The sequence below is a fragment of the Prenolepis imparis genome, unplaced genomic scaffold, assembly GCF_030444845.1.
Source record: "Prenolepis imparis isolate NDT839.2.m4 unplaced genomic scaffold, iyPreImpa1.0 SCAF_3, whole genome shotgun sequence".
Classification (NCBI taxonomy): Eukaryota; Metazoa; Arthropoda; class Insecta; order Hymenoptera; family Formicidae; genus Prenolepis; species Prenolepis imparis.
The window spans coordinates 22,924,651-22,942,009 of record NW_028141161.1 but is presented as its reverse complement, the minus strand read 5'-3'; the positions used below and the strand labels follow the sequence as shown (position 1 = coordinate 22,942,009).

Genomic DNA, 17,359 nt, shown 5'->3' with positions numbered 1-17,359 from the left:
TATATACATATATATACATATAATATACTTGAACTTATTTTATTTATATATACAATTTCTACATAATCCTTTATTAATATTTAGTACACAAATATTAGATATTTTTCAAGAATTTCAAGAATATCAACTATTTATACATATTATATATACATATACACAGTATAATACGTATAATATTATGATTCGGATAAGATCTATCGTACAAAAATGGATTCATCATTCATACCTTATTCGATTATGCGCATACATATACACATATTGTATGAGATTTATTTTTATTAAATGAAAAAAAGGAAATTTAATTTAATGTAATTATTATATTTCATATATTAGAAAATTTTCGTAATACTATATCTAGTTCTTAAGGGGGCAGGTGATATTTTAGAATTGAAAAATCTCTTTTTTTTATGTAACCAAAATTATGATTTTTGTGGGATATATTATGTAATAATTTCTTAAAATAGCAAGTTTTATACAACTTGAAGAAAATATATAATCACACTTTACTTTTAGTAAAGGTAAAATTTAAAAAAATTCAATTTTTCTTTATTATAAATGTGTATAAATGTAAAATAACAGACTAAACTAATATGATAACTGTCTAAATATAAACATAATTGTGCTTTTTTTTCATGTAGAAATTAAAATATTTATGTGGTTGAGCACACATAAATTGTAATATAGTATTCTAATATTATCTGTCACTCTCTCTCTATCTGTCATGTAATAATAAACTAATCAATGAGGGTTAAACATGCAGTTAAAATATATCTATGGAAAATAATTATAATAGACTATATATTTTTCGCTATATATATTTTACAAAACGTTAAAAATTTGATTACACATGTAGATTTGTAAAATCAATAATTTCCGTAATGTCTTAATCTATACAGCAAAGCAGAACCTGTTCTATTAGAAATACTGAGATAACCACTTCCAGGGGAAAAATTAATCATTTGCGGCATACCTATGTTAGTTTGAAACGTCGGAAAGTTCGAAAATACGGTAAAAGAGGGTATATGCAACATTTTAAATGCATTATACTTTTCGACCGATGCCGCGCTCAATATTTCAGATGTGGGATTAAATTTCAAACTTGTTACACTAGTTACAAGATTCATTACTATTTTTAAAGGCATGGGATTTCGGTGCTGTAGTACAGTTTTTGTGTCGTAAAGATTAACCACACCTTGAGCGCTACCTGTAGCTATAAACTGACCATTTGGGGATACGGCGAGCGACGCGCAAGATATGCATCCGTCGTCTGTGGCACGATTAATACATGTACGTGTATTTAAATCCCACATATACATTTCGCTACCATCTGCATTTCAATTAGATTAAGAATTATTAAAAACAGAATTTAAAAAATTTTTTTAAATCCTATTAGAAGGTAAAAATTAAAATAAAAATCGTAAAACTTTACTTACTGCCGTGCGTGATGAGTGTTTTATTATCTGGAGTAAACGTTAGTGCCCTACATTTCGAGTTCATCTTGAGCGTACTGATAAGTTCTTTAGTAGAATTATGTAATAAATATATTTCATCCGATCTTCCACACAATGCTATTAAATTGCCATCGGGAGATACTTCGTAAAGCTAGAAATATCACAAAGTTTATAATTTCATTCAAGTTGTAGAAACTTATTTCTAATATATGTAAAGCTATTAATTCAACAAACCTTCATATTCGTAATTCCATGTGGTAAAGGTAATTTATATGTTTTACCACTCATTAAATCATAAGTATAACAATATGGATAATGTTGGGAACCAAGCAAGATTTCCATTCCATTTTTCATGAATGTTGCTTTGCTAATCGGGTATTTTTTAAATTGCATGCTATGCAATTTACCATTTGTATGACCATCTACCTATAGAGTACAAACGATTTATGCAGCAATAAAAATTGATAATAAATGTTGTTTTAATTTAATTAAATAAATCAAGTAATATTTATTTAAACACACATACCTGAAATAGTGACAAGATACCTGATGTACCCGCAACCAAAGCTACAGTGGACAATGGGTGAAAATCTACACTCGTAATAATAGGACCTTCTGTATGAGTACTCTTATTCAAAGTCTTGAGTGCTTTGATGTCAATAATATTTTTTGGCAGATTCTTTATCTTTGGCATCTCCAAATGGCAACTATGCTAAAAATAAAAAAAAATAAAATTCGATCTATAGGACTAAAAAAGAAAATTCTAAAATGTTAATACCTTCAAGATATCATTATCCAAGTCAACAGCTTTATTTTTTTTCTCAAATTCGGCCCATTTTGGAGTGCCCACAAACAGTTTGTATCTATTCTCCAAGTATGTTGTATACAATTTTTCTGATCTTTTGACTGGCAATTTGCGATTCTGTACATTTAAGGCTTCATTCACACTGTTATAGAATATATAAAATATCAGTGTATATGTGCGTGTGTATACTGATTTAAATATTATATATATAGCATATAAAGCATAGGTACACAAACAAAATAAACGCGCGCGCGCACGGACACACACATACATTTTATATATAAATTAAAACCAAATAAATAAGATTAAACAAAAATATATCTTTTTTTACACATACGTATAATTGTAATCATCATCGTCTATCCATACTGCTGTCTTTTCTTTCAGCTTCGCATTTTCCCCTTTATTTAAAACTAAGATATCTTCATCTGAATTATTTTCATCATCTTTTATTACTTTTTGATTTTCAGTATCAACGGGTTCATTAATTATTTTTATAACAGATTGATCATCCAATAAATTATTTATGACATCACTTGGCTCACCAAAAACTATTTTTTCTAATCTGCAAATTAAATGTTCATTTTACATTTAAGAAAAAATCTGTTGCCTTATTTTCATTATATATTATGCCTCACCTAGCTTCTTCATTAGCGTCGTATTCATTTTTCCGTTTCTTTCTCAAAGGAACCGAGAATTTTTTATTATATAATACTTTCGGCCGTACATGTTTTCTAAATTTGTATTCGTTGCTGTTTACCTTACGCTTCCTTTTTTCCGCAAAATCCTTTTTCCGCATAATCTTTTCATTGCTAATTGCCTTACGCTTAAAATCTATTTCTTGCGTATTTTTTTCGTTGCTGTTTGCCTTATGCTTAAAATCTTTTTTTTGCATAGTCTTTTTATTCATTAGAAAATTTATTCGATATATAGGATAAAGTATAATGAATACTATAATATAATAAACACGATTTTATTCAATATATCGTGGATATATCTTCGATACACATAATCTGACACGATTCTTCCTCACGCGGTCTTCTGGCTGCTGGAGTCTGGAGTGCCTACACGGTACACGGTGCCATTTCTCTCTCAGTGACATAGAAAGAGAGGGAATGCACTCGGGTGACGCGTTTCCGAACGCAGCCCAGGATGAAAATGAAGGGCTCCGATTGGTTGAATCTCTTAAGCCTAGTGTCCACGATATTAAAACTTGGTCCGAGTTCTCGAACTGAGGGCGCAGGGTTGCGTTCGGAAACGTCACCGAGTGGATTCCCTCTCTTTCTATATCACTGAGAGAGAAATGATATAGAAAGAGAGGGAATCCACTCGGTGACGTTTCCGAACGCAACCCAGGGTGAAAGCCCATGGATTGAGGATGAAAAGCCATGTAGCGGAATAGCAGAACGCGTAAGGGCTAGTCTACAATAGAGTCGTAAGGTCGTAAACGTAAGAAATTGACCAATCACAGTTGAATTCGAGGAGAATAATCGACTGTGATTGGTCAATTTCTTACGTTTACGACCTTACGACTCTATTGTAGACTAGGCTTAACAGTGGGTCCACAATAGGTGATTTAAGCCCTAAGCCTTAAGAAATTGATCAATCGCAGTCAAGTATGAGGAGAAAACTCGACTGTGATTGGTCAATTTCTTAAGGCTTAGGGCTTAAATCACCTATTGTGGACCCAGCGTAACGAGAGCGGAACCAACTTGTGTCTAATAGCACGGTGTGCAATTGCAACGTGTGCAATTGTACTGTGCGCAAATGAAGGCTTCTCTTTAAAATTTATTACAATTATATGTATATATATATATGAGAAAAGTGACAAAAATTTTTAGATTGTGTATATTAACGAATACATTTCGTTATACAAACAGAACATATTGATAAAAACATTAATAATTTAGAATCATCCCTCATCGTTGTAAAGTGACGCAGGCAAACTCGAATCCGTGTGTTCAGACGATGATCTATGATCAAATACGAAAAGACATTTTGGTTGGTACTGCTCCACAGCTTCCAAAAGGCTATCTGGATAACCCGGCGAATAATATCTAAAATAATTTTCCATGAATTTAATAAAGGACAGCAACTAGATATAAGAGGAAATATATTTATAATGCTATATATTTAGTGCTTGGGGCCAGTTTCACCATCTCCGGTTAATTAATCAGCCGATTAAGTTAACGGCAAGATGGTGAAGACGCACCCGTTGTTAACTGCGCGTAGCTTGGCGCGAGATACGAATGTATTTCTTGATAAATGAATATCCCTCTCTCTGCGCGCACAATGTGCGTGCGCGCGAGTGCCTGGTTTGTGTGTGTGCGTGTGTGTGGTGTGGAGCATACGCGCGCGCAATAAATATTTGTAAAAAAATTATTAATTAAATGCATCAGTGTACAAAAATAATGTATCCAGACTTAATATTATTGATCCACTAAAACGTTTCACGTTTATGTACTGTTACGTATTTCGAATGCGATCAGCTGTAACAACATGGCGGGCATGCCGTCTATTGCCTATTGCTCGAGCGATTTAAATTAAGATTACAAGGTTCCAGAAACGGAGTCACGCAGTTATATATATTCTCTAGCAGCATAAACAAGAGTAGCATAAATTGGCTGGATTTTTAATAGAGATGTAATAGAAAATCTGTCTCCTCAAGTATACATCTCATCATGTGTAAGTAACTTATTCGCGTCAAAAAGGGTTATGCGTATGAGCAACTAGTGTTTTGAGTGAATTAATCTGTTTTCTAACACTCATCTACACAATCTAATCTATATCTTTCTGCTTTTTCGAAGGAATTGTATTTGTGATTGTACATAAACAAAAATGATTTTATAGTTCTTATATATACTTCTGCAAATTATTGTATAGTGCATAAAAAAAAGTTTATTATAAAATAATTGATGATTTGGCTGTTAGGTTTTTGTGAGGAAAAGATTATTGAATATTGAAATTATTGAATGGAAATTGTGGAAAAAATATTTGTTAGTGTGATTTATAGATTTAATGAATGAGAATCGATGATAATTATGATATTGAGACGATTTTGAGATATAATAGATGATATAGAGAGAGTAATATGTATGTTTGATAGAATTGTTTAAGGTGAATAATTTTTTAAATTTTATATTACACACAGATAATATATACAGGGTGTCCCAGAATGATGGGGACTAAATTCGTGTGCAGATTCCTGGGATCATTTGGAGACGATTTTTCCTCAGCGAAAATGACGAGGGAGGTCATTATTTTTTGCATGTTTCCAATTTTTGCCATCATGTATCTTTGTAACTAAGCCTTAAATTAAAATTCTATTAAAGTAAACTCTACCTAAAATTAACTGAAGAATGTGAATTTATTATTATTTTATTTCCACAAGGCTTAGTTTGCGAAAAACCCTTTATTTTCAATCGCTTATAACTCGAAAATTATTGGTGTCTCGACATTTTTGCTGAGGAAAAATCGTCTCCAAATGATCCCAGGAATCTGCACACAAATTTAGTCCCCATCATTCTGGGACACCCTGTATATATAAATAAAAAGGAAATAACCTGACAATTTCTTCTGGAAAACAGCAATTGATAATTGTTATATATTCTGAAAGTGCGGTGCCAGGTTCAGCTTGAATCTCTTGTACTTTTTTCAAGCCACCAGATGTTACAAATAGTCTTCTTGCTTTCGCATCATTTGGTAAAATCTGTACAAAAAAAATATAACATTATGTATAACTAAACAAGCAATAATACATATACAAATGTGAATTATTTAGTAGAAATATAAAGGCATTATTTAATCTGTATAATAAAAAATTGATTTTAACAAAATAAATTAATATTTTCGAAATTATATTATGGGATGGAATGGCTTTATACTGCAAAAATATGCTTGAGGTGTCGAAAATATTATTGTAGCAATCACATAAGGCTAAAGTTTCTAAAATTAGACTAAATTTGCACAATTTTGTTTGTGAATGCATATACTTATATTCATAGAACCTATGTTGCCTTTTCTTATGTAGCAATCAGTGATGTGTATTTTTCAAATAAATCTTGGCAAGGGTAGAGAAATATGACATATCTATAGTTAAAAGGTACATTCGGAAGAAAAGAAAATTTATATATTTCTTATATCTTAATTTAACACTTTTATTTAGTTCTTTATTTCATTTATTTATCGCGCGCAACTATATACATTTATTTTTGCGTGTGTGTGTGTGTGTGTGTATAAACTTGTTATTCAATGTGCTTGCGACATTAATTTTGACTTATCATTTAAAGAATTGCTTGTTTCTATTGCTTTGTATTACTTTGTATACAATTTTTGTATTATACGCAACATTCGCATATCAGCCTCGTTCCCCCCCATTAATCATGAAAATGATAATTACAAAATAATAACAAACCTCCTTCCTACATACATATCATTGTACACGTATAATTACACATATTATTTTGTTGTATCACTGTATATACAACATTTCATATGCGCCATTTAATTTTTATTTATTTTTAATCGAGATATTGAAAGCCAATATTTGCGATGATGTAAAGTTATAGTGTTGAATTTGCTTGTTATTGCTCCAAATTTTTGAATTATACTATAACAACACATACAATAATTCACAGAATCATATTGTAAAACAAAAATAATTGAACCAAAAATACTCTGTACTATTAATTATAAATTAATATTATAAGATAAAAATGTAGATAGACCTCCTTTTTTGTTAGACCATTGATAGTATCGTTTCTAAAATCTAGCTCACCATATGCTTTAATTATGCGGAAATGTTGATGTTTTACAAAGTACTATAAAATAACATTAGATTCATTTTTATAAAAACTTATATAAAAACATTAATTAATAGTTTAATGAATTTTGAGTTTTATTTTATTAATTATTTTATGTTATTGTGTTTCAAGTTTCTTCCCTTCCTCGCATTCACAAAATATAACGAGTTTAATTTGCGTCTTTGAAAAGTAAAAAGGAAAATTAAGAAAGGGAGGGAAAATATATGATAAAAAAAACAAAAGATATACAATATTTCTGACATTAGTGTTTTTAATTTTGAATTAGTGCTATACGAAACTTTATTAATTTATTCTCTCTATTGCTGGCATGGGCATTTAGTAAACAACATTTACATATCGTTATTAATAGCACCAATTTTAACGTAATATTTATATCACAGAGAGCTCATTATATACATATATATACTGCACAGTTTTATATATAATGTATGAATAATTTATGTTCATACTAACAATAAATGTGTGCGTGCGTGTGTATATATGTATATATATACACTTATTGTTAGTGTTTCGCGCAATATCTTAAAAATGCCATATATTAAGTTTACGTGTAATCTGGATAATTTTATTTAAATTTACATTATCGTTCATCTATTTTAATTTCCTCATTTTCATCTGTTTACAGCGTCTTATTGCAGTTTTACTTTGTGAATCATCAGTAAAGCTACGTCATTGACATGTAGTGGAAGATACTGCAACGTGTATTTTCAACCATTGCATCATATTCGATGGCGAAAATATCAAAATCATTTACAATCAGTTTTACTCTCATCAACCTGCAGAGTAAGGACGACTATTGATCAAGCTTTGAAGTTCTGCAAGAAAACGAGCAATCAATTCGTGCTTTTTATTACGGCACATATTTGACGAAAATGCATTTGGACTGAAACATAAAAGCATTTGGAGCGAATGTGCGTTCAAAAAATTGAAAATTGTGCTTTTACGTTGTAAAAACATGAAGAAACAGATTCTTTTATGGAAAATTAATACGCTTTAAATTTAATCAACAATGATTCAATAGATGGAGATTAAAAAAAAGTTACAATTTTTTAGAAAGAATGTGGTGTAGTGTAATTTGTTATAATACCGTATAGTTGTAAGCATCGCATAATCGCAAGCGCTCGGTACATAGTCTTGATAAAGAAACAAGATAGCTGTCTTAAATAATTTTCGAGATATCGTGACAACTTGAATGACAAAACAAGGACATTTTACTATTATTCTCTCTTACGCGTATCGCGTGTATATGTGTATTCGTGCATACATTGGCATATCTATAAAATCTCTTCTGCGAAGTCTCCTAATCAGTTTTTTCATCATCACGCGACAGAGACTGGCTGCTTTAAAAGATGAGTTTATTAGAATTTGCTCCATTATAAATTTTGTTTAAAAAGTATCTGGAAAACTCAATTTACGTTTCAAACAAATTGTGAAGTTTGTTAATTGTATATTTGTGTGAATAGTATATTGAAAGAAGCAAGTGTAATAAAATAATAAAAGAAAGAAATAGGAAGTAGCCGTCGAAATGATAAATAATCAGCATTGTGTGATTCTCAATACTGGCGAGACCAATAGTTATCATCAACCGGTCTCGGCTAAGCCTTCTGTTGTTTCTGTATCAAGTATTGATTCTGACGTCAGCGATAGAAGGGATGTACGCGAGGAATTGTATGCCGGGATCTTTAGGAGGCATAGAAAAACTATACTGGTATTAGGCAGTTTTCTCAAGATGTTAAGAGTAAATAGAAACATGAACAATTATGCTAGTATTAAACCCAATGATGAAACAGATGAATAAGCTAATATATAATTGCATTATTTAACACAAATGCATTAATTGTTTTTTGAATTATTAATTTAAATAAAAAAAGAGTTTTTTTATCTCTATACATTTCTTTTTCTTTTACACACACACACATACACACACAAATGCAATTAGATATTTTTTTTTAATTCGCAGGAAACTCCTGCAACATGAAAAAAATTTTGTAAATAAGTAGATTTTTTTCAAATATTTACAATCGAATTTCTTAAGATATTAATTAAATAATTATCGATATTGAAATACCGTATTTTAGACCGTAAAAAATATAAATTTTATACATATATATATATATATATATATATATATATATTATTTTGCTGCAAATATTTATTATTTATTCTTCTCAATCATTTTATAAATAATTATCTAATAAATAAGATAAAATAAAATTCGTCTTCAATACATTTATTCAAGTATTTAATATTTTTCTATATTTAACGATTGACTAACTTCACAATTTTTTTCAATAAATTTTTTTTTAAAGTTTCACGACATTCAATTTAGCTATTTGTGTTTTTTTGTTTTTTTTTCCAATTTATATGTACAAATTTTTCTTACGAATTTTTAAGTAAGAAACGTTTTCCTTTTTTTATGTCACTGATAATAAATAATAAATGATAAATAACAAGATCAATTGAAGAAAACTGCCAGTGAAAAGATTTATATACAAATAGAGGAGAAATTCTTTTATACATTTATGAACATTCTGTCTGACTTTCTTGCATTTTACAAAAATGCAGAAGAAATTGAGAAAAGCGATTTATCTCTGCAGACAAATTTGCCTATCGAAAAATTAATTACTATTATAGATATACTTTTTTGTAAAAAGCGTCATTGGTTTTAATAATAATTTTATGTAACAACTAATATGTACATATTATAATACAGGGTCCAATAATTCACGAACCACCTCTCGTAAGCACATGTAGAGAATATTAAATTGAATAGAAAAATCCTCTACCATTTTGCGATTTTCGCAATAGTTAATGAGACATTCATTTTTAAAAATCGGCTAATTCACGTGCACGGTGAGAAAAGACAGCCCAATGTTTCGCGATTACTAGGTACGTGACAATTATGTAATGCGCTTAGCAACTGTAACACTGGTCTGTCTTTTCTCGGCGCGTGCTTGTAGGTGCGTGAATTGGTCTTTTTAAAATTAATTTCTCATTAACTCTGCTCTATATCCTCTACATGCGTACGAGAGGTGGTTCACGAATTATCGGACAACCTATGTATATGTATACTTTTATATATATAAAATTTTATATATATAATTTTTCGACATATTCTGTAACTTATGCTCACTTTTAGCAATTATCAATGAAACAATGTTAAACAATCTTTTTTTGTTTTGCAGAAATATTTGGACAGATTGTACGCTTCGAGCCGAGTATACGCTTTAATTGCTTTAAGATTTGAGACGCAAAAATATTGGTAAAATTGTTTTTCTTCTGAATTTTACTATGCATATTATATATTTGCATTTTGAAATTTACTTATTTCAATGTATGTCGTCTCATGTCTCAAAAATGTTAAAATGCAATGTTTAAATCTTTGTATGATATTTTAAAAAATGACACTAAACTTTTCACGCTTTTATAATATATCAAATCTTTTTATACAATTAAAAAAAAATTTTTATCAAGAACGATGTATCAAACTTTAATGCCGATATTATCTAAATTGACCCATCAAATCGGTCAATATCTTAATGTATACTGCAATTATCGTCTGTGTTATTATTAACGAGCTTAATATTACACACATACACACAAAGTATATAAGAGCATATATAACAGTATAAGATTTGTATAATAGTTATAGATTAATGCGAATATCAAATCAATGCCTTATTACTTGATACTTTGACATCTTTTATCGATTAATCAAGTAATTATATATATTAACATTAAATTATTACTAATTTAATCGCTCTTAGTCATCGTGTATACCTTTTTGTATGATTCGCATCTTTATACTATCACACATACAAATACTGCCATTAGAAAATAAAACTACGCGATATGGTAGACGCGAATTAGTGAGCAATTCGAAAAACAATGCGTTTAATAATTTCCTAAAGGATACGTAACCGACATTTTTAAAAAAATGAATATCAAATAAACTAAATATGTGTCTCTGTATTTAACCGAATCACTCGTCGTCGTAAGACTGAAAAATGTACTCTTTTGAAACATTAAATGTGTGCCATGCTATATAAGAGGAAAAGAAAGAGAGAAAAAAAAAAGAGAAAGAATTTTTTTGTATTTATCGATATCTGGATTACTGATCTAACATTGAGTGTATGCAATGATACAAAGTATATCAATGCACATTTTCTAACATATTGCAATTATATTCTATCTAGATAACACATACGGTCCGGGCAAAAAGATTTATCTTACCTTCAAAATAATTAGACGAGCAATATAAAGTGATTATTGATTGATTTACGATTCGATCAAAGGATTTGTAGAATATACAAGTTATATTTGCGTGATATTGTGCTATTATTAAGTATTGTTCGTATTGTTACGTATGTATTGCGAGATAACGTTTAGAGATTCATATGAAACTTTAATAAAGATACTTGGAAGCTGTATTTTATGCTATAATAGTTTCTACGAAATTTAAAAAAGAAACATTGACATGCATTTTAAACAGCGCACGAGGACGAAAATTTGTTTACAGTTTGTTCATCTGATTGCTTGCGCATATATTTAAGTAGTGTATATGGACATATGCAATTATGAAATAGGATTTTTATTGAGGAACGATGTAGAAGAAGAAGCGACAGATACTTTGTTTATTCGATTGTCAAGATTCTACATGATTTTTTAACAAGCAATTATATTCTAAATGCATTATTATGTTGGGTGAAAAAAGTTTGTATTTTCACTTTGTAATTGTATAACGTGTATTATTAGAACGTATATATTACACGAGAAATCACGTGTATGTGAAACACATAATAATAAAGTATTTATATTATGTTTAATAAATCTTTGATTTTTGTAATCATTCCTTTAATTATATTATCGTCATCAAATATATTTACCATTAGATTACTTTCAATTAAATTACAGTCTTACCTTGCTGAATTGTCCCAGGACATACTTCAAGATATTAAGAGGTACGTCATGTAATAAAGATTCGAGAGCTTCGATGTACATGCATTTTTGTAGAACTTGTTTTAATGCTGTATTACATTTTGCTCTGAGATCTTCGGAACTTTTCGGATTGCTATACAGCTGTTAAGATTTAAGTAAGAGAAGTTTAATACATCAGCCAATTTTAACAAAACTAATTCTGGCAGAGAGTAATTTGACATTCTCAAATACCTTCAATAAATTAGATAGTATATTCGCGGCTGCAACTGCTTTTGCATGTTCGGGTGCATGCTTGCCGATTTGTCCGATCGCCCATACGGTCACCGCAAGAATATGATCTTCTGTTTCTTCTTGCAAAACAATTGCCAATTGTACGATACCCTGCGATACAAAGTTATTATTCTAGAGTATATCATGTTAGAGAGATATGTGAGAACCGAATGTTATTATTTTTCATTAATCGATACTTTGGATCCTATTACAGCTAGAGCCAACTGATCAGAATGACCAGCAATGTATCCAAGTGCCATGATCGCTGGTAATCTAGTCATCGATTTTGAGGTGTTAATTAATTCGATAAGTGCAGCAATACCTCCAATGTTTGCTGCAAGTTGCGCCAACTGAAAGAGAGTAAAATAAAAAATAATTTTGCATTAAAAAGCTACCAACTGCTGCTTACTTCCAACGTGTGTTTGCAGATTTCTCTGGTTAAAATTGCCGCAACTCTACCGACATTTTCATCCGGATGTGCCATGTGCACTAAAACATCAGGAAAGATTTCTGCCTCGATCACAGCCTCTGCTAATTCTACAGAGTGTTTGGCTATACTGCTCAATGCCAACAACACTTGACGCTGCAGATAGATATTACAAATATTTAAATGTAATATTTTAGAGATTGTTTAATGTATATATGGTATCAAATCACCTTTGCTTTAGCATCGGGATTAGTCAAGGTTTTCGCGAGGAAGACGATTGCACCTGCATCCACAACCGCTTGTGCGAGTTCGGTACCGTGTTTACTTATGTCGCTAATAGCCGACGCGCTGATTTGTTTAATATACAATTCGGGTTCTTGCAAACATAATACAAGAAGCGACACCGCACCTGACAAAAAAATCGAATATAGCGAAATATTAATAATTTTCTTCATGTTTTTAGAAAACATTAGCCGAAATGATTTTACCAGCATCTACTGCTGTTTGAGCCAAACTCTTGTTGTGTCTCGCGATATATCCTAATGCCCAAGCAGCAGCTTCCTTCACTCCGGGATCAAAATCTTCCAAACATTCAATTATAGTCTCCAAACCATCATTTTGCACTATTATTAATGCCAACTCTGGTGAATGTTTTGCTATCGCTCGCAAGACAAAGAGTGCTGCTTTCTTGTAAAATTTCTGTGCAACACACATAATATATACTTTTTTCTCATGTTTATATTTTTTTATAATATATAAATAAAAAATTCTGAAATTACTGAAAAATTCTAATATACATGTATGTATATTTAGAATAAAAAATTATAACTATAAAATGTTAAAAGTTTATTTTTTTGTGCTCTCTATCACGATTAAAATGCTTACATTTAATAAGAAGCTCATACATTTTGTTTGTCTATGTTCTCCAGCAATTGTGATAATATATCTCTTCTAACAACAGCGTGTGCTAGTCTGGAATTATGATTCGCTAGCTTGCCAAGAGCGAATGCTGCCATATGTTGAATAGATGGTACAGCATCCAATAATAAAGGACGCAATAGATCTATCACACCCGCCGCTTCTAAGCAATCGATATTATTAGGTTTCGAGGATAAATCCGCTATAGATTGTACAAAGAGTAATCGCGCCTTTTGATATTGATCAAACACTACAAATGTAAAAAAATAAGAAATTACACATATTTTAATAATAATATATCTGAGCAAATCAATTTATATATATATTACTAGCATATACTATATATATATATATATATATATATATATATATATATATATACATAAATCGTGCAAGTACTGTATAAATTGTACATTAATGCAAATTTCTAATTTCTGTCACAAGATGAGAAACAGTTTTTCTCTCTGGCTGATGTATTTGCGTTTATATCATAATAACATAAAGATAAAATAAATATTATCTACCTTGTAAAATCGAGCGTGCCGTCATATTTTAATCATCGGAAAATCTCAGACATTGTATTAAACAATCATTATCGCTAGTTTATTTGTGACACTCTATGTCGCAACATAAGAAGAATTTTTGACAGATCTTGAAGTCGTCATCTGTTTGAAAATGAAAATCTCACACTTTTAAAGCCGATATCAGACTATGCATTAAAAATTGAAGAATCAAAAATTTAATTTTGACCAATCAGAATAAAGAAAAATATTTTATATGTCTACGGCTAAAGTACTAATAGACGATCACCACAGCCATCAGTAGTTCGACAAATGCCGTCGTGCACGCTTTTTTGATATGTCAAAATACCAAGTCGACGCAGCTATCGGTAGGCCGCATATACAAAATTACAAATCGACCGTTCTCAGTCACACGAGTTACGAAATATTATTAATTTTATTATAATCGTACAATATATTTGTAACAAATAAATATCGATTAAAATGTATGAAACATATATAATATATATATATATATATATATATATATATACACACACACACGCACAATATATAAAATAACAGACACAAATTTAATGCAATTTGCTCACATGACTCATTGTCAGTTTGTCAAGCTGCTCTTTTAAGAACAGATTTAAGAAAGAGGGGGGAAAAGAGATATTGAAAAAATTTTTTTTTTTTTTTCAAAAGACTACTTTCTAAGCTGGCAACTGCTTGACTTATTTTTAGTGATAGATTCGAAAGTATCTTTTATACTTGTGAGCAAAGACTCTGACAATTTTGACATGTGTTTTATTAAAAACAATAGCTATCTGCTTATCAATTAATAATTAATACATAGCATTTTTTATCTTTCTCTATATTTCTTTTATAAAAACGATTTATATAAATTATTAATTTACCCTGCCTTAACATCTACACACTCTTAATTGGTTTTAGATCTACCAATCAATTCCTGTTCTCTGCGCAATTCTTGCTCACGTTGTTGTTCCTTATTTAATGCTTCCTTTTGTTTGATTTGTTGTAAACGTAACGCGCGTTTCTATAATAAAATTTCTTTTTTTAGTACAAACATCTGCACGCATGCGTACGCATACACACATTTGATAAGCATTCTTCAGGAAGGAGTTTTAATTCACCTTTAATTTATAAGTTCTTTCGTGAATATTAATCATTTCCTTTCTTATCAATGCTAATTTTCCTTGATAAACTTTGATAGCTGCAAACTGTAAAATAAATATGTGTATGTATGTGTATATTACTTGGCTTATGCTATTGTGAAATAGAAATGTTAATATTCAAAGTATACATTGCTATAAGTCATACCATATCATTTAAATCTATATCTTCAAATATCTCATGTATCTTTTTGTTTTCAAGTTGCATTTGAGCGAGCAAAGCTTCTTGCTTACTTCTACAAGAAAAGACATAATCAAAGCAAAATCTTAACTTTCTTATTAATGATTTCATCATATTAATGACATGCTTACGTGAGTTCAAAAAGTTCTTTCCTAACTTGTTCCAATGGAGGCTGACAAATATTCAAGAGACCTTCGGCCAACTTTTCTACCGCTTTTGAAAAATCTATTGTATCCTCGCTATTAATAAATGAATAATACTATTAAATTAATGAACTATCATTAAAATTATTTGTAATATTTTTTTCTTATGCATTATACTGTCCAATATGGACACGTATTATATACACATATAATTAATATACGAATATAATGTATCAACAATAATGTTATTCTAATTGTGTCTTAAATATTCATAAAATAGAAAAGAAAATTACATAGATATTAATGTCATATTTTTATAACTCATTTACCTATATTTTACAAGTTATAAATCTTCTCTTGTGTCATAAATTAAAACCTGTTATAAACTCTAAGAAACTTTAAGAAAATCAAATTTGAATTGTAATATATATAAACAACTTATTTTATATTTAAACAAGGAATGGAATAGTTTTGCAGACAATTCATTATTGTTTCGTTTCAAATAAGAATCACTCAAGTTGTTAGACTCAACGCAAAAGTTTGAAAATAAATTCAATAAACATTTGCGCTCACACGCACGCACGCACGCACGCACGCACGCACACACGCACGCACACACACACACACACACAAGTATATTAAAATGTTTAAAATATTTCTAAACGATCTGATGTAAATAAGTTATCAAGAGGTTACCTCGCTTCTTTCTCGATTCTCAATTGAATTTCGGCCGATTCAGCTTCTCCCATGTCGCTCATCATTTTTGTTGTCGCTAATTTTCATTTCACTCGTTATTATATGCCTCAAACATGATTGTGCACACAAACATCAGTTCAGAAAGAAAAGAATGTAAAATTCTAACATCTATGGCCCCAGTATTCATATTCTTTCATTTCTATCCTCAGAATAGAAATTAGAAATGAAGGACTCTGTCTCTGATTGAATTCCTTAGGCCGTGTCCACAATAAGTGAATCGAGTATTCTCCTCATATTTGACTGTGACCATGAAGAATAGAGATAAGGAGGCCGAACTAGCATTGAGGAATTATCGAAATGTGCGACCAAATGTCGAGCCTAATTGTAGTTTATTAATGCTCCGCAAGGTTGCGCTTTTGCCTCACGGGACTCACACGTACACGGTGGACTTTTGTGTTAGTCATTCTCTATCCTTCTTGCTCTACATCCTGCAATCTCTCCTCTTTCTCAAACTAACGAGCATCTTGTGATTGCAATGCCATCTATAAATACCTATAGGTACTACTATCGGGCCTCGGTTTTGGTCGCACATCCCAAACACATAGAGTACGTTTACACGGCACCCTTACTCTGGGTCCACAATAGGTGATTTAAGCCCTAAGCCTTAAGAAATTGACCAATCACAGTCGAGTTTTCTCCTCATACTTGACTGCGATAGATTAATTTCTTAAGGCTGAAGCCTAGTCTACAATAGAGTCGTAAGGTCGTAAACGTAAGAAATTGACCAATCACAGTCGATTATTCTCCTCGAATTCAACTGTGATTGGTCAATTTCTTACGTTTACAACCTTACGACTCTATTGTAGACTAGCCCTTAGGGCTTAAATCACCTATTGTGGACCCAGCGTAAAGCTCTGCAAAAGTCTGTGCTCCGGCCCGTATACCTTCACCATCACATGACTATGCGCGTACGCTGCATACGTTAAGCTATCTAATTGTAAGTTGTAA

General features: G+C 30.6%; 4 protein-coding genes across 5 annotated transcripts; 1 reads left to right on the top strand and 3 right to left on the bottom strand.

Moving 5' to 3' along the window:
- Window positions 1-781: 781 nt before the first annotated feature.
- Wcd (U3 small nucleolar RNA-associated protein 18 homolog wicked) lies at window positions 782-3,356 on the bottom strand. Its single transcript, XM_083034718.1, has 7 exons — window positions 2,895-3,356; window positions 2,594-2,821; window positions 2,230-2,398; window positions 1,978-2,163; window positions 1,686-1,877; window positions 1,434-1,602; window positions 782-1,327 (listed from the first exon to the last, which is right to left on the bottom strand). The coding sequence occupies exons 1-7, from the start codon at window positions 3,164-3,166 to the stop codon at window positions 864-866; spliced, it is 1,680 nt and encodes a 559-aa protein (XP_082890844.1). The 5' UTR covers window positions 3,167-3,356; the 3' UTR covers window positions 782-863.
- Window positions 3,357-4,022: 666 nt separating this feature from the next.
- On the top strand, window positions 4,023-11,894 carry LOC145933478 (uncharacterized). Of its 2 annotated transcripts, none has more exons than XM_083033198.1 (3): window positions 4,023-4,941; window positions 7,705-8,817; window positions 10,265-11,894. In XM_083033198.1, exons 2-3 carry the CDS (start codon window positions 8,605-8,607, stop codon window positions 10,343-10,345), a joined length of 294 nt encoding a protein of 97 aa, XP_082889324.1. In that variant the 5' UTR covers window positions 4,023-4,941; window positions 7,705-8,604; the 3' UTR covers window positions 10,346-11,894. The 2 variants fall into 2 exon arrangements, with proteins under 2 accessions (XP_082889324.1, XP_082889325.1); XM_083033199.1 differs by having other exon boundaries at window positions 4,030-4,941; window positions 7,705-8,787.
- Window positions 4,169-14,788, bottom strand: LOC145933476 (sperm-associated antigen 6). Its single transcript, XM_083033196.1, has 10 exons — window positions 14,157-14,788; window positions 13,620-13,882; window positions 13,203-13,413; window positions 12,945-13,123; window positions 12,697-12,870; window positions 12,485-12,637; window positions 12,249-12,398; window positions 12,000-12,158; window positions 5,820-5,965; window positions 4,169-4,313 (listed from the first exon to the last, which is right to left on the bottom strand). The coding sequence occupies exons 1-10, from the start codon at window positions 14,179-14,181 to the stop codon at window positions 4,169-4,171; spliced, it is 1,605 nt and encodes a 534-aa protein (XP_082889322.1). The 5' UTR covers window positions 14,182-14,788.
- A 143-nt stretch (window positions 14,789-14,931) lies between these two features.
- Window positions 14,932-16,624, bottom strand: Pldn (biogenesis of lysosomal organelles complex 1 subunit pallidin). Its single transcript, XM_083033197.1, has 5 exons — window positions 16,352-16,624; window positions 15,644-15,751; window positions 15,480-15,567; window positions 15,293-15,379; window positions 14,932-15,195 (listed from the first exon to the last, which is right to left on the bottom strand). Exons 1-5 carry the CDS (start codon window positions 16,414-16,416, stop codon window positions 15,079-15,081), a joined length of 465 nt encoding a protein of 154 aa, XP_082889323.1. The 5' UTR covers window positions 16,417-16,624; the 3' UTR covers window positions 14,932-15,078.
- Between the last annotated feature and the right edge of the window lie 735 nt (window positions 16,625-17,359).

Bases quoted from the DNA above. Each gene is read 5' to 3' on its own strand.
- Wcd (XM_083034718.1), bottom strand. From the start codon at position 3,166: ATGAATAAAAAGACTATGCAAAAAAAAGATTTTAAGCATAAGGCAAAC. The intron at 2,164-2,229 runs GTATTAACATTT...TTTTATTTTTAG, and splicing joins TGGATAATGATATCTTGAAG to CATAGTTGCCATTTGGAGAT. The intron at 1,878-1,977 runs GTATGTGTGTTT...TGTACTCTATAG, and splicing joins GTATCTTGTCACTATTTCAG to GTAGATGGTCATACAAATGG.
- LOC145933478 (XM_083033198.1), top strand. From the start codon at position 8,605: ATGATAAATAATCAGCATTGTGTGATTCTCAATACTGGCGAGACCAAT. The intron at 8,818-10,264 runs GTAAATAGAAAC...TTTGTTTTGCAG, and splicing joins GTTTTCTCAAGATGTTAAGA to AAATATTTGGACAGATTGTA.
- LOC145933476 (XM_083033196.1), bottom strand. From the start codon at position 14,181: ATGACGGCACGCTCGATTTTACAAG. The intron at 12,871-12,944 runs GTGATTTGATAC...ATCTATCTGCAG, and splicing joins ATCCCGATGCTAAAGCAAAG to CGTCAAGTGTTGTTGGCATT. The intron at 12,399-12,484 runs GTATCGATTAAT...TTTGTATCGCAG, and splicing joins TAGCTGTAATAGGATCCAAA to GGTATCGTACAATTGGCAAT.
- Pldn (XM_083033197.1), bottom strand. From the start codon at position 16,416: ATGATGAGCGACATGGGAGAAGCTGAATCGGCCGAAATTCAATTGAGA. The intron at 15,568-15,643 runs GTAAGCATGTCA...CTTTTCTTGTAG, and splicing joins AAAGAACTTTTTGAACTCAC to AAGTAAGCAAGAAGCTTTGC. The intron at 15,380-15,479 runs GTATGACTTATA...TTTATTTTACAG, and splicing joins ATATAGATTTAAATGATATG to TTTGCAGCTATCAAAGTTTA.